Raw genomic sequence first — 17,245 nt, 5'->3', positions numbered from 1 at the left:
CAACACGAGCTTCTCTGCTTCTTCCTGTCATGAACAATTTGCGAGATATCGTATGTGTGAGGCAGGGATATGGGGAGTGATGTGTAGCCTGCCTCTTCCTGGAATGTACGCTGCTGGAATTTTACAATAATAACGCAATAGTGCCACTCTTATAGAGTCTCCCAATGGAGTTTCTTTTTAAACGAAGTCACTTTAAACGAACTCCTGACAAAACTCGCCGCTTGTCTTTGAATTTATGCCCCTTCCATTAATACCACCTGTAAAGGTCCCAACTTGATAAGAAATTCTCGATAAATGGTCGAACGAGGATTCTGGAAGGAATTTTGTAGACGAATTAGTGGATTTCCTTGCAATTGTTGCGAAGTGAATAATGAACTACGCACATCAAAAAACGTTTTGCATCATCCCGGTTCCCAGAACTTCTGAAGATAGGCGTTGACAGTGGATATAGTATCAGACACAGTCCCTTTGACTGTTCAGAGATGTCACTAAACCTGCCCAAAGACGTAAAAAACAATGCATGAGCAGCGCCTATTAGACAGAGAGGATCCGACAGCCGATCAGTTCCAGTCATTCCACCAGGAAGGATGTACACAGCTCGTGTTGTCTGTAGTTCAACCATGCCTAGACGGTTAATACTGCGGTTCCATCGCATCCGTATTGTTACTTTGTGCAGTGAAGGCTCTCAACAAGGGAAGTGTCCAGTCATCTCGGAGTGAACCAAAGCGATGTTGTTCGGACATGAAGCAGATACAGAGAGACAGGACCCGTCGTTGATATGCCTCACTCAGGCCGCCCAAGGGCTACTACTGCAGTGGATGACCGCTACCTACGGATTATGGCTCGGAGGAACCCTGACAGCAATGCCATCATGTTGAATAATGTTTTTCGTGCAGCCACAGGACGTCGTGTTACGACTCAAACTGTGCGCAATAAGCTGCATGATGCGCAACTTCACTTCCGAAGTCGATGGCGAGGTCCAACTTTGCAACCACGACACCATGCAGCGCGGTGCAGATGGGCCAAACAACATGACGAATGGAACGCTCAGGATTGGCACTACGTTCTCTTCACCGATGAGTGTCGCATATGGCTTGAATTAGACAATCGTCGGAGACGTGTTTAGAGGCAATCTGGTCAGGCTGAACGCCTTAGACACACTGTCCAGCGAGTGCAACAAGGTGGAGGTTTCCTGATGTTTTAGGGTGACATTATGTGTGGCTGGGGTACGCCGCTGGTTGTCATGGAAGGCGCCGAATTGGCTGTACGATATGTGAATGCCGTCCTCCGGCCGATTGTGCAACCACATCGGCAGCATACTGGCGAGGCATTCGTCTTCATGGAGGACAATTCGCCCCCCCCCTCCCCCCCTCGTGCACATCTTGTGAATGTCTTCCTTCAGGATAACGACATCGCTCGACTAGAGTGGTCAGCATGTCCTCCAGACACGAGCCCTATCGAACATGCCTGGGATAGATTGAAAAGGGCTGTTTATGGACGGCGTGACCCACCAACCACTCTGAGGAATCTACGCCGAATCGCCGACAATCTGGACCAACAGTGCCTTAATGAACTTGTGGATAGTATGCCACGACGAATACAGGCATGCATCAATGCAAGAGGACGTGTTACTGAGTGTTAGAGGTACCGGTGTGTACAGTAACCTGGACCACAACTTCTGAAAGTCTCGCTGTATGGTGGTACAACATGCAATGTGTGGTTTTCACGAGCAAGAAAAATGGCGGAAGTGATGTTTATGTTGATCTTTATTCCAATTTTCTGTACAGGTTCCGGAACTCTCGGAATCGAGGTGATGCAAAACTATTTTTGATGTGTGTAATTTATAATATATTTTGGGAACTACCTACGACTCGGAGAAGGAATTTTCATGGGATATTTACACATATATGATGTATATGTCTCAATTCTACTGTCATAGATGCTAGGTTCAAAGTATGTGTAGGGTGAGTGGACTATGTGACGAAGCTGCCATTGCTGTTCGTTTCACAAGCTGTAACCCCCACCACACTCTGTCATGGTTTAATGCTAGTATCTCAAATAAATGAGTAAAAATTTATTGGAATTTTTTTGAGTCATCAGTCTTCTGGCTGGTTTGATGCGACCCACCACGAATTCCTCCCCTGCATCAAGCTCTTCATCTCAGAGTAGTACTTGCAACCTACATCCTCTATTATTTTCTGGATGTATTCCACAAGATGAAGTTATTTTAACATCTGATGACTTTGTTCCGTTAAAAAAGGCATCTTGACTTCTGTCTGCTAGGAAGTCCTGAATCTAGTCACCAATCTGACCGGATATCAGGGAACCTCGTATTTCACTCACTAAGTCACAGTGTGGACCTGTTTCTCCACTCATGTTCAGAAAAAAAACCGGAATACGTTGAACGACTAGAGATAGGCCTTTATATCCACGCGATATGTACATCAGTATGTTCTGCAGTAATGTTGTCGCTGTAAACCGAAGGTAATAGATCCGCGTGACTTGGGCAGACGCGCAGGATGCCTCGCAAACGTATATGCGAACCATAGCATCAAATCACTGAGTTTTTCATTCGTATGAGAAAATGTGATGCATCTATTCGGGAAATTGCAGCTCGTATGGGACGAAGTGTTTCGGCAGTGCGATGGGTGTGTGCAGAATAGTTCACAGAAGGCCGTAGAAGATGATGAGATGGGTCAGGTCACCCCCCCCCCCCCCCCCCCCACCCCGAGAAGTTCGACACATCCTAATGACACTGCTCGACAATTTGCGTCCTCCTCTACTCTGGCGCAACGGTGGAACACATTGTACATCAAGGGTGAAAGTTTGTCGCCGTATGGGTTATGTGTGTGTCGTTCACTTTTCTGTCTACCTTTGACGAACGTGCAGAAACATGCTAGGCGGCAATGGTGCATAACGACGACACTGGACAGAAATGACATCAGATAGTGTTTTCGGATGACACCAGGTTCTGTTTAAAGTGATGGCCACATTTTGGTTTGGTGTGGTCCAGGACACTTTAACCAGTGTGACCTACGTAATGATCCTGCGACCTGTAGCCATACCATTTCAGCATTATAAACGTCGAATTCTTACGCAAGAACAAATTAGTTCTAAAAACTTTAGATAATTTTTTAAATAGCCACCACCAGGCTAACTTTGGTCGGCACAGTAGCGACGTGTGACATAACTGATACATAATTTATGAGTACTCACGTCTTTCTTCATGGCGTCGAGGATGAGAGTCTTCAGTTCGTTGAGGCAGTGGTTGATCCGCGCTCTCCGACGTTTCTCCATGATTGGCTTATTGCTCTGAAACAAAACAAGAGGATGCATTTGTTTATGACTAAACTATTCGAGACTGAAGTGCGCCCCCCCTCCCCCCTTAGTGTAAGGGATACAAAAAAAAGACACGTTTCCGGAACCAGATATTTGCGAACATTTACGCCCTCTTCCATGTTAGCGATAACCTTTTAGAATTTTTGAGTACCAGATACTTGTTGTTGTTGTGGTCTTCAGTCCTGAGACTGGTTTGATGCAGCTCTCCATGCTACTCTATCCTGTGCAAGCTTCTTCGTCTCCCAGTGCTTACTGCAACCTACATCCTTCTGAATCTGCTTAATGTATTCATCTCTTGGTCTCTCTCTACAATTTTTACCCTCCACACTGCCCTCCAATGCTAAATTTGTGATCCCTTGATACCTCAGAACATGTCCTACCAACCGGTCCCTACTTCTTGTCAAGTTGTGCCACAAACTCCTCTTCTCCCCAATTCTATTCAATACCTCCTCATTAGTTATGTGATCTACCCATCTAATCTTCAGCATTCTTCTGTAGCACCACATTTCGAAAGCTTCTATTCTCTTCTTGTCCAAACTATTTATCGTCCATGTTTCACTTCCATACATGACTACACTCCATACAAATACTTTCAGAAACGACTTCCTAACACTTAAATTTATACTCGATGTTAACAAATTTCTCTTCTTCAGAAACGCTTTCCTTGCCATTGCCAGTCGACATTTTATATCCTCTCTACTTCGACCATCATCAGCTATTTTGCTCCCCAAATAGCAAAACTCCTTTACTACTTTAAGTGTCTCATTTCCAAACCTAATTCCCTCAGCATCACCCGACTTAGTTCGACTACATTCCATTATCCTTGTTTTGCTTTTGTTGATGTTCATCTTATATCTTGTAGTAATCCAAAAAATAAATTTAAAGGCTTGATGATTTTAACGTTATCATGACGATAGTAACGTGGGATCTAATATGGCAATCTACTTCAGCAATTGTACACATATGTGTAGGAATTGTCAAAATATCAAGGCATTGTTTCTAGTGCTGTTGATTTATGAAGTGTTTGAAAGGAGTGAAATGGATAAGATCCCTGAGGCCAGCAAAATAAAACTTATCCTATCAAGAAGGATTATTTTAAAATGATGCAGTCACCTAGAAGGAAAATATTAAAATTTCGAAGAACTAATTAACTGAACGGACTAGGAATTTTTGCATGTATTCCAAGGTTTTCAATTGATACAATCTAAAAAGCAAGAAAGACTGAAGAAATAAAGCTGCAAAGTAATTAGACCCCATGTGAAATGACATCAGCACTGACAACATGACTATTACATCTGGTAGCGAGATCGTCCACCTTACAACAAAGTGTCAAATTGGAAAATACCATTCTACGGAAGACATCTGCCATGAAGAAATACAAGTGTTCAACAATATTATCTACGTAAAGTAAGGGTTATTGGTGCTTTCTGTAGCAAATATGTATTGTATAGACTCTCTTCTGTGATGTTATCGGAAAATCGATATATCAGACTAGGTACTTACTTTCCAGTGTATCATTTTCCTGCGCCCACTGAAAGTCCTAACACGTAACGCGTGGAGTCGTTAGCTCGATAACGGCATTTGTTATGGTAATCTGAAGCGAGGCCCGATTTGCAGTAATTTACAATGAACGATGTGTACTGAACCACTTGCGTATTCTGCGGACTGTACTCTGCTGTCAGTTGGATTATCGGCTGCCAGCTATCCTATTTTAGGGATTGGCAAAAAAGAAAAAAAAAACGGTTTTCGATATCCTTGTATGTATGATAAAATAAACATCTTAGTTTTGAGTCTTATTTGCACTGCACCTCATCATTACATATGATACAATAATAATCATGTGTCCCGCAGATCAGGCTTTAAAAATACACTTCTCTTCAGAATAGCCGGCCGCGGTGGTCTCGCGGTTCTAGGCGCGCAGTCCGGATCCGTGCGACTGCTACGGTCGCAGGTTCGAATCCTGCCTCGGGCATGGATGTGTGTGATGTCCTTAGGTTAGTTAGGTTTAAGTAGTTCTAAGTTCTAGGGGACTAATGACCACAGCAGTTGAGTCCCATAGTGCTCAGAGCCATTTGAACCATTTCTCTTCAGAATATATACTGTTACGATACCACTTGCGGCAATATGTCCTCCGTGATCAAAGTTACAAAATACTTTGGCTCTTCGAAGTATGCAGGGGCGATTACAAAAGACGACTATAATATTTCTCAGCTTAATGTCTACTTCTTAATGTCTTAATGCCTCAGGTTAATGTCTACTTCTTAATGTCATAATGCCTCAGCTTAATGTCTACTTCTGTTCTGCGCTTATTGCTTGTGACAGTGTGCAATCCTTTTACTGTAAACTTAAAGAAAACCTTATTTTTGCAATAGAATAAATTAAACGTAACTGCAAACCTGTAGTTCGAGCGAGCTATAGCCATCACTGCTTACCATCTGTGAATCTTCAAACTGGAGTAAGCGTGCATTTACAAAAGCGGGAACTGGATGTCGTCTGATGAGAAACATTGCATATTTACACAAATACACTATCTGATCGGAAGTATCTGGATACCTATCAGTGTACATTAATGTGGGGTGTGTTCACCCTTCGGCTTTACAGTCTGAATTCTCCTGAGGGGACTTTCAGTGAGGTGTTCGAATGTCTGTGGAAGAATGAGAGCCAGTGCTTCCTCAAGAGCTGAAACCAGAGTAGGCGGTGATGTTGGATGTTGGGATTTGGAGCGAAGTCGAGGTTCTAACTCATTCCAAATGTGATCCGAAAGATGTTCCATTGGGTTCAGGTCCATACTATGGGCAGGCCACTCCATCTCATGTTATGTTTTTTTGTCCACAAACCATTGTGTCACAGGTACTGCTATAAGGCAGGGTGCACTGTCAAGCTGGCACAAACAGTTGCCGACTCTGAACTGTTCCGCTACTGTATGTACGCAGTGCACAATGCTGTAAAAATTGTTCATGTCCCGTAGCATCTAGCATTTTCTTATGCGCAATAAGAGGACCGCACTGTAACCATTAGAAACAACCCCATACTGGAACACCACCTCCTCTATACTTCACTGCCGAGACGGCATGTCACGGCAGGTAAGGTTCTCCAGGCGTTCGTCAAACCATTCAATTGGATTGCCACAGAGTATAGCGCGATTCATCACTCATCCACCGCCCAATGGCGTCGCTCTTAAGCTACCGCAAGTGTCGCTCAGCATTCACTACAGAAATGTGTGACTTTTGAGAAGCTGCTCGACCATCGTACCCCAATCTTTAGAACGCCCAGCGCACAGGCATCGTGTTGGCTGGACTGGTGGAAGCACTTTGGAACTCAAAACTGATTTCTTCCCGCGGATTTCTTGCGATTTTTTACAACCACCCTCCACAATGCTCGACGATCCGTGTTCGTCAATACATGAAGCTCCCTGGTCTTGATTTAGCTGCACGTCTTCATTCGCATCCTCTTGAAAGTCACGTCACCAACAGTCGACGTGGGCAGTTTTAGAATGGTTGGATTGCCCCTGATGGGATTTGTTACTCAGGCGACATCCAGCGACTAGTCCATGTTCGGCGACATCCACTGGACAGGTCCGTGTTCGATGTCCTCCTGGCCGACCTATTGTGCTGGTAACTGCTTCCCTACTGACAACGCACCGTTACTCGCCTCCTTTTATACTGGGATCCACCTCTCGTGACATCTAGTGCTCAATTCCGCATTACGTAGAGGTGTCCCACAACTTTTGATCTGATAGTGTATTCTTAACAATGTGCTTGTTAATGAGCCGCAATTCGATTCCGAATGCCGTTTAGTTTATAGGGCTGCATCGAGATGGAATGATCACGATCATTTAGAGTGCACTACACCAGAAGCGCTTAGGACTTCACAATCTAAACGGCATGTCGTGAAAGCGTCTGAATGTTATGAACTGAAAACCCAGATGTGTATTTTCTGTATTAGTTGCTTAATCTGCTCGCCTAGTTATCGTTACGTATAGCAATGAGAAGTATTGCTAATTTCACTATTGTTGTGAGCCAAGTTTGATTTTTGCTTTTCAACTGCGCGTGTGGAGCGCTCGTTACATTATTATCTATTTAAGACGAAGCAATGACTGATAGTTACGTGAGGATTCTACTCTTTTATACTGTTGTTTTGTGATTATTGCACTGGATTTAGACACTTGTTACGCAAAGTCGACGTCGATTCTACAATCTATTCACATTCGTTTAGTGTTCTTTTATTGAGGTTGTGCTTGATTATACATAAAATTACAATTTTTGTCTATGAGTTACTGAAATTTCGTGTATAATCCGATTTGAGCACACTAATTTGAACCTGATCTCATGACCGGTACAAGTAGACAGCTTGTGAGTTACAGTACAAAAACAATGCTGTTACACTGTAATATGCACTGCTATAATGTACTTTTAGAAAATTTTGCTATGTGGAGAGGTGCATCTGAAGATTGGGCTGGCAGTCCCAAAATCGATTATGCAATAACGAATTTAAAAATCACCATCAGCAATCAGCGGCTTAAGTACAATTACAAATCCAAAATTATTGTTTATATACGATGTAACTATGCAGTTCAGCAATGAGATTCATTTGTAAGCTGCACATGGACTTTGCTCGCATATTAAGCAGAAAACATATTGCAATGAAATTCTCAATTCTCATATTTCACACGAGCAGTTCCAACGTTTACATTTTCATTTCTGCAATAAGTGTACCAGACTGCTATTCACTACATGCCTGCACATAAGCAGATGCATGCTTCTTTTTCCTTTTCACCCGCTGTCTCAAAATATAGTTTCTCAAATGCCAGCAGCAAATAAAACTCGGCCGGGTTGAGTGGAGGTATCGAAGGGGCTTCGGTGAAATCCCTTGCGGACTAATCGTAACCTACTGAATGTATTACACAAACGCTGTCACATTTCTGCGGGAAGGTTGGCCGAGTACACAGGCCGAGGTACTATCCTATTGGTACTACTCACTGCTGATTCAAAATATCGAAACTACTGCAGTAACGTTTTATGACGCATGAGTGAATGTTTATGTCGAATCGTTTGGAAGCTCTTTTTGAGAGACTGTGTATCCAAAACGAAACTTGCTAGCAGTATAGTTTTACTCCTTTTAATATCTGATTTAATTCTCGATTTTTGATACCGATCTTATCCTTTAACCTCACCCCCGTTGCTACCCCTCTCCCCTGTCCGTCCAAACACACACAAACAGTTACAATGATGAATTATGTGACGGCAGGTATGAGTTGCTATCGGAACTGACATGTTATGTAAGCTGGTTAAAGCAGATATATATTTTCAAAGAACCACTCTGGGGTTACTTTACTTTTTAGGTGTATTCTTGCGGTCTTCGACGAGCGTCTTCGATTACAATCACCAGGTTTTTCTTTGATTGTATTCACTTGACGAGAGTAGGTTCAGAGACAACTGAATAATTTTTTTGTGTACTTGAACGAAACTTCGTATAGGCTAGCAGCTTCGATCACATAAATAAATTATCTTCTGGTTCATAAAAAGATCATACAAATGTATTTAACATAGGTAATAATATGACGTCAATAATATCGTCTGTGCTGTTCTTAATAATCATACCTACCGACAGATGCTTTATGATTTAATATTAGCGGATACGATTACGAAAGACAACTCAAATTACATTTTATTACTGAGGTCATAGTATTACCTACGATAAGTACATTGACTTACCAGAATCTCTGCAGACGTCGTATCCACCATGTTCATCATGGTCCTTATACATAGTGCTTTCACTGCTGGTGACATCAGAACAGATCAGAGATAAAAGTAAGGTGGAACTCTCAGTGTGCACTGGTTTAATTCCACTGTGTTACTTCTATCGTGTCAGCAAATGAGGCAGTTGAAAAACACAAGACCTTCAGTATACAAAAACCGACTTTTGATTAGCTATCATCATTTCCCGTTTTTTCGACATTACTCCGTGTTTATGAACCTATTGTACTTTTAGCAACCTCATGATAAATTTCTTACTTCACAAGGGAAGTTTTTTATTTACTCGTACGGCTCTCGACCTGTTGCAGTGCGTTCTATCGGACACCACTTAGCGTGTTGCGTGTCAAGTACCTTTCAAGTGCAACTGTCTAGTGTAAAAAGCTGTCGTGAGTGAGTGTGTAGTATAATGTTTGTATTTTTGTTGATAATGACTGGAGGCGTTGTAATATAGCTTGCTGCGAGGGCCACCTGTATATGGCGCAATAGAGATGTCATTACTATGGTTGTAGAATTTGTGATAACTGTTAAAACAAGGGCAGCTAAGAAAATGGCCAAGTACTTTTTTTTTTTTTTGTAATGCGCGGTAAACAAATTTCACCTAAAGAGTTTCGTTGATGATTTCTTTGTGATTTTTCATAACGACCTGTCTCAAAAAACAATGATTCGAATCGCTTCGTTCAAACTCTTGCTAATCAATCACCTTGGAAAGACCTTGTTTACAGCTGGTTTTGTGAACTATGTTGTGATTCGTGCTTCCATCATTGATGAAATTCGTGAGTATCTGCCACAATCGGTTGTTTTCCCAAAAATATGATCTACGCTACAAGACTGCCTCTCTGTCACAGTGAGACGGAAGCATCCTTAATAGGCATATCGTAGACTGCGGTACATTCCAGTCTGCACGGACATTTAACTATCAATACGATGTTTTCTTCATAGATTCCGCACACAATTTGACAGTCTCACGTCAAAAAATTCGACCGAGGATGTGGAACCCGCATATAGGGTTACCAGGTCCAAAAATAGAAAAGCTCAACTCGACGCTATATTTAGCCAGATATTTTGCCTTAAAGCAGGATTATCTACTTTAAATAGAAGTAAAGTTAACCTAATATTTCCAATCGTTTATCAAAAATCAGTAACCGTCAGTTTTTTTTGCGGGATTAACCTTAAATGTGCTCAAACTAAAAAAAATCGGTAAAATGTCATATAATTTGGCAATTATGATGGCAACTAAGTGCTCGGTCTTCTCAAATTGCTCAGTGTTCTTCGTAAGATAATCGTATGTGAAAATAACGAAGTTCTTCAGTAAACAAAACAATTATCTAATCTTCTCGGACAAAAAACTTTGGTCATTTCAATTAGACTTACAAAGAAATAACAGTAATATGTTGGGCGGGTTGGCATCGGCAGAGACGCACAGTCTGCTTTGCCTCGCTCGCACTGCGAATAGCGTGGTTTCAGCATTGTGTGTTGGACTCGTCCAGTCTACGAAGAAAAACGTGGGGTATAGACATAGGAATAGCATTGGTTGCTACATCTGTATATCCTTGTGGTATATTTTATTTCTCCATATACTTATTCCTCGAAATTACGTCATGAGCTTAGAAAAGGCCTTAATTATGTGTCAACGCTAAAAAACCTAACAAGCGCCGAACACGCTGGACGTTTTTATATTTGGTCGGACACGACCGTAAAACGCCAAACCAGGTACCGCTAAAGCAGGATTTCTGGCAACCCTATCCGTATACAGCATCGTAACAGAAGAAACTTGGATATATTCGATCCAGCCGGAACAAAATAGCTGTCTACTGTCTGGGTGTACCAAGAGGAATCGAAACTGACAAAAGGGGTTCGTATGCGAGACTATCGCGACTATTGCCCTAGGGCAGGAACAGTCCCTTTCTTAACGACTGGCCATTTTTGTGCCTCTGTTCGCAGTAAAATTTTCTAACCCCCCACCGGCTCCACAATAACGGTGATTTGTGAAGCCGGGAAGTTGTTGTTGTTGTTGTGGTCTTCAGTCCTGAGACTGGTTTGATGCAGCTCTCCATGCAGCAGGGAGGTAGCTTTACAAAATTTATAGTGCAGAGTTGCAAAAAGCTTGTGACAATTTATGTCAAAAGCTTATGAAAACCTAATAAAAATGTTTCTAAAACCTCTACCGCTTACTGCTCACCACGAAAAATTGGAACACCCACTAATGGGCGGTAGGGACCAGGGTTAGCTACTGCGCTCTGGAGGATTGAGGAACAGTTAATGAATGAATGGTACACTGCAAATTGTTTGTAACAAGTCTTCCATTAAATCAGGAAAAACAACCGATAAATCCGCATCACTGTTCATGATAATTCCAGCTGTCACTGATAATGTCAAACAATTTATTATTTGACAGAGAAAAATGTCGAATTAATGTCTCACAGCACGTATTCACTTGATATATCGCCTTTGAATATAAAGAAAAAATGCGTGAGACAGCCGTTCAAGGAGCTATATAATACCTACCCACAAAACCGTATTTATAAGGTCGCAACAAAGTGGAAAGAATGTTTCCGGAATTCTTTCTAAAGCAAGCAAAATTGTATAAATTACGAAGGAGAATATTTTGAGATAGGCAGTATACGGACACCCCAATGCAATGCAGAATTGTACCACTCGTTTTCACGAGAGGCGGACCCGCCAGTATAGAAGGGGGAGACCTGTGTTTCCAATAGAGACGCAACAACAGAAGAATAGGTCGCAGGAGAGCTCCTTGACTTCAGAGTTCACCCTGTGGAAATCCGATGGAAGGGTTTGGGTTTGTCAAGGGCTTGAGGAACATTGCTTGCACTCATTTGTAGTGCTCCGGGATCACGAGGTGGTGTTACAGTGTAGGAGTGTGTTTCGTAGGTAGGGTGTGGTCTCCTTATTACGCTTAAGGAAGACCTAAACGTGAAATGATACGAATACATTTTACAGCATCGTGTGCTGCCTACAGTAGCGGAACATTTCACAGACGATGTCTGTATTAGCATAACCATGCACCCTGTCACGAAACAACATCTATGGGGGCAATAACATTCCTGAAATGGACTGGCCCTCCCTGAGTCGGGTCCTGACCCCCAACGTAACACCTTTGGAATGAGTCAGTACAGCGACTTCGTTCCAGACCTCAGTGTCCATCTCATTACCTTATCTGGTTTCCGCTCTTGAGGAAAAACGGGCTGCCATTTCTCCACAGACATTCTGCCACTTCATTGAAAGTGCCCCCAGCAGGTTTCAAGTTATCATAAAGGTGAAGGATGTGTACGCTCCATATGCATGTGATCTGATACTGTACAATCATACGAATCTTACCAAACTTCTTTTTTCTCTTTCATTGGTTCTGTAGGAACGTAAGATGCCCAGTTACTCATGTAACACTATGTGAGCCGCCGAGCTTAAAATACCTACTGGCAGACGGATCACCACCAATATTGTCACATGCCTTCATTCATGAGACACTGTGGAGGGGTGGGGGGGATGATGCAGTTTAACCCAGGACCTCATTACGGCACCATCCCTTGTCAACCAGATACTGGCTACTAAAATTTCTTCCACAGCCAGGATTCGACTAGCTATGTTGGAGTGGAGCGCCACCAAACACATGTGGGCTTGCGATGTCGGCTGCAGAGGCGCTGCCAGCCGAGAAAGAGAGGACTGTAGATGCTACCTCAGCCACACACCCTCATGAAGTGCCGAGTTACACTGTCTACAGGGAGAGATGGAACAATTAATTGTTTAAATGTGAGAAATGAAAATAAATAGGCAAATGTCGTCATCTAACCACCTACAGTTGATGGGGTCTAACAGCAGAAATGCTTGAATATTATTAACAGTAAAGCGATTACGCTGTGGCTGGAGTTCCTCTCTATCCTGATGTTTCCATCAGTGTTTCGAATAAGCCCCTCCTTTGTTGGAGAGCACAATTCTTTTTAGTATTTTATAGTGTCACGTACCAATATGCAGGATGTCCTAATTTATCTTGACCACCCAAATAACGTTTTGTCCAGAAGAAAAATAAAACAATGTATCAAGCAAGTATTTTTTACCTACCAGGGGAACATTAAAGAGCATGATTGCCTTTCTTGTATCTCCGTTTGTTACGAAAATATGAACAGCACTCCTTTTTTAAATAGTACCGTACATTTTTTATTAGGTAACCTCAACACCTGTTCGAAAACGTATCACGGTGTATCAGTCATGTAAATTTAACGTCAATAAAAACGTTATACAAAACTGACTTTGATTCCTGTATTAGTACATGTTCCAGATAGCTGTGGTACGTTAACAACAACAAAAGGAAAATGTACATTTCTACTCACACAAACCTTCAACTGAAAACGGCTGACTGAAAGGCCAGTGTGCGTTTACCAATGTATTAACTTAATAACATTCTGAATGGAAATAAAGTGACAACGTTAGGAATATAATACTGCATATGGGGTAACCACCAGAAAATAGCATTATCGTCAGTAGACATATGGCGACAGGTGCCCATTGGTTATAAAGTTTACTGAAAAAGTGCGAATGGAAGGATGTGTGAATGTTGCACCCATGCATACGTCAGTTACAGAGAAACTATTCTCAGAGGACTAGGCTGCTTAATTGACAACAAGGGGTTTGACAAAGTAATAGGACGTAGCCACAAAACAGTCTCTGAAGCGATGTCGTTATATAGTGGTCATTAAGTTGCATCCCATCTTATCAGACCCAGTCTAAATCATTTAAAATACCAGGTTGTAGGCGTGTAGGGCCTCTTTCTTCGGCTATTAACGGCCAATGCCAAGCTTTACATTTTATTAACTGTATGAAATGGAAATTGATTTCTAGAGCTGCCAACATTCACGCGTTCCTTAACATTCTGAATTCCAAAGATATGTAAACAGCAGAAACGGTTAGCAAGCAAGTTAACAATACGATACAAAAGTACTCTTAAGGCTATGGTTTCCAGATTCAGTGGTGGTCCACACGGAAGCATTTCATCCCTACTAAAACAGTTTCTCTCCTTTTAGTAGCCTACTTTTTTGAGTACGTTTGTTGACTGTAATTGCATCTTTCTGTATGAGGGAAAACGAGCATCCAACAGAGATATCATAAACCATTTATGATAGAGAATATAAACTCGGAATTTATGGTGGAAAAATGAAATAGAAATCTTACCAATATAAAAACGGATTTGACGAAAAAGTTAATTTCAACGCGCAAAGCCCTTTAACTTCACTGTACCTATGTTATATGGTACTTGTTTCATAGCGGTCGTCAAAGGCAGTTCCGCGACCAGATACACGAGACGACATGATGTTGGATGGGCGCTGTAATGTTCACTGCAGGCATCTTCAGTGTGTTTCGTATCAAAGTCAATGTGACTGGCATATCGCTTTTGCAGGCACCAATACCGAGCTCTCGGAAACTGAGCTGGTAGCCGGCCGCGGTGGTCTCGCGGTTCTAGGCGCGCAGTCCGGAACCGCGCGACTGCTACGGTCGCAGGTTCGAATCCTGCCTCGGGCATGGATGTGTGTGATGTCCTTAGCTTAGTTAGGTTTAAGTAGTTCTAAGTTCTAGGGGACTGATGACCACGGTAGTTAAGTCCCATAGTGCTCAGAACCATTATTAAACTGAGCTACTTTCTAAAGTAGCTCACCAATTGACAGCTTTGCGGGCTGTGACTTAGCCACCTGGGCGGGCAGAGATGATACGCCAATGCGGGGCCGACAAACTACAACGCTTATAGACAAGACATCCCTTTCTTAAAATTTCCTCTTTGACACATGCCTGGCAGTGAACGTCAGTGTCTCGTCACACACTAGTTATAAACAGAGGAATGGGCTGTCTCCTTGCAGACGAATCACTCGAATATTCATAACTAATATTTGTCCACATTTGATGGTTATTGTTGGCCAGATACAGTATTTCATTAAAATGATGTCTAATGGGCTCTTAACATCAATGTTGTTGCACAGAACAATAACAAAATGGTATAGAAACTAAACAGCTATGCCAGAAAACGGAAACGTCGAAATTTTCTCCAGTCACTTGTAACTCTGTCAAACCCAAATAAAAGCCATCTATCAGAATCTAATATTGAAGAAGGTATCTCAAATCCATCATTGTCTTCTGAGTTTATCGTGGGATGTTTCCAAATTTAATGTTCACCATCAGATCATCGTATCTGATAGCTTGTTTCTGCCGACGTAATACACCTACTGCTCAACATGGAACGATGACTACGATAAAAAGTCATGACAGAGTGCACAAATATAAAAAAGGTATTCACTAGTTACAGTCTGACCATCACTTGAATGTGCTAGTAGTCAATTTGTAAAGAAATATGTCGAAACGTAATACACAGTCGAATATGTGCAATAATATTCAAAGATCGCTTAAATGTGTAACCCACAGCTAAGCTACTCCGCACTAGTTTTACCATGTTTTGAAACATATTGGTCAAGAATTACATTTCTTGATAACTAGAGCAACAGCGACTGTAAATGAATTGGAGAAAGGTAATTTCTATATGGACAATGAAAGAAAAATCGATTGTTTACAGTAAGACGATCACCATTCCTACTGAGTACTATACAAAGCGTGTTTTATGCTGTACGATATTTTACTGTCATAAACAAATAATAAACAAAAAAAAATTAACGATATGTGCTGTATAAAAGATGAAGTAACATTCCATCCATTTGTCATGGACACATATGTTTGTTTACCTGCTTCAACCAATAGTCTGTGGAGGAGGTTATATAAATTATGATTACCAGGATAAGCTGTTGCTTTAATAAAAATTCTTACTTGGCTCTTAGATTCGATTACACAGATTATCATAATGTAAAAAAAGAACCAATTCACTTAGTGTATAAGGCATATTGTGATATATAAGCAACGAGTAGAAAATTATTTTGTAATTGAATGGGAGAAAGGATACACGAACGTGCAAAAAGTCATCTGATGCCAACAATGTATTCCGACCGCAATGTATGGCTCTATCGAGCTGTCAGTTAAGAATTACATCACTTGGAAATGAAGTATATCTACACTGATAAAAAATGTGAGGTTGTAGTATTTCTGAATGAATGAGATGGAGGAAGCCGACTAGAGACGAGTCCGACTAGAGACGAATCCGAAACGAAAGTTAACGATCAGTACGAGCTGTGGTATGCAGATGACACACGTTTGTAAACAATGTGCTGCTGCTTACCCTGCGCTGCTCAGCCCTGGACAAGCCATGCTGCTGCTGGCGGTGAGCCTCGTACTCGTCCTCACTGATGGGCATCGTGGCTACTGTGCGCCTCCAGAGCACGCCGCACGGTACAACAATCGGCGGAGCTGCTGGTGGGCGCGCGACCTTGCTGCTGCCGCTGCCGCTACTGCTGAAGGAGTGCCCGCGGGCCAGCGACTGGCCGCCGCTCGTGCCGGTGATGTCTTTCTGCTGCGCTGTGGCAGCCCGCCCCCCTCCCGCCCGCCGTGTTTCTGTGGCCGCCGGGAGGGGCGGGGCGGGGGCTGAATTACCCGCGGGCTGCCGGCTATCAGCTGGGCTGACCGTGGGAACTCAGCACAGTGTCGGCGCGCAGGGCTGTCCGTGGCGCGCGCCCGCCGCCGTGGGAACGGCGCGCCAGGGGCGTCCAAGCGCCGGAGCTGGGCCACACGGCGGCGGAAGGAGCGGCGTGGGAAGTGCAGCCGGGCAGCTGTCCGCCCAGGCCGAAGGAGCAGCGCAGGAGGCGGGACTGCACCAGCTGCGGCCGAGGCCGCGACCTCTCCCGTGTTTACCCACACGCTGGGCGAGAAACGCCAGCGTTGCGGAGATTTTCGCATCCGGGAGTGCTCGAGTTCACTCACTGCGCGCACAGACCAACATTCAACATTGATCACAGCTGACTTTTTTCAATTGTGATGGTTGGCCATGTTTGAATACGAGTGCTGTTTTTTTATTTTTATTTTTTTACAACGTTGTTCCAAAGCAGAGAATATGTAATGTATGTTTAATCCCTTAGAGTTTCGGCCTCACGGCCATTTTCAAATATCCCAAAATATAGATTAGATTCTTACAATAAAACACTTGATTTCTGATTTCCAGGAGTCACTCAATAAACAACAGATGATTCTTTTTTAAAAAATGTTCAAATGGG

At 42.7% G+C, this 17,245-nt stretch overlaps 1 protein-coding gene across 1 annotated transcript in view; it reads right to left on the bottom strand.

The window, feature by feature from the left end:
• Nucleotides 1-16,509, bottom strand: part of LOC124605688 (protein deadpan-like) — a 53,561-nt gene extending 37,052 nt beyond the window's left edge. The window contains exons 1-2 of the mRNA XM_047137543.1: nt 16,318-16,509; nt 3,217-3,312 (exon numbers count right to left, since the gene is read on the bottom strand). Coding sequence (XP_046993499.1) covers nt 3,217-3,312; nt 16,318-16,392 — 171 coding nt within the window. The 5' untranslated portion in view covers nt 16,393-16,509. The remainder of the gene's footprint in view (nt 1-3,216; nt 3,313-16,317) is intronic.
• Nucleotides 16,510-17,245: the final 736 nt, after the last annotated feature.

This window comes from Schistocerca americana, chromosome 3 (assembly GCF_021461395.2).
Source record: "Schistocerca americana isolate TAMUIC-IGC-003095 chromosome 3, iqSchAmer2.1, whole genome shotgun sequence".
Taxonomy (NCBI): domain Eukaryota; kingdom Metazoa; phylum Arthropoda; class Insecta; order Orthoptera; family Acrididae; genus Schistocerca; species Schistocerca americana.
The sequence above is the reverse complement of the archived record's forward strand: the minus strand, read 5'-3'. Positions and strand labels throughout refer to the sequence as shown.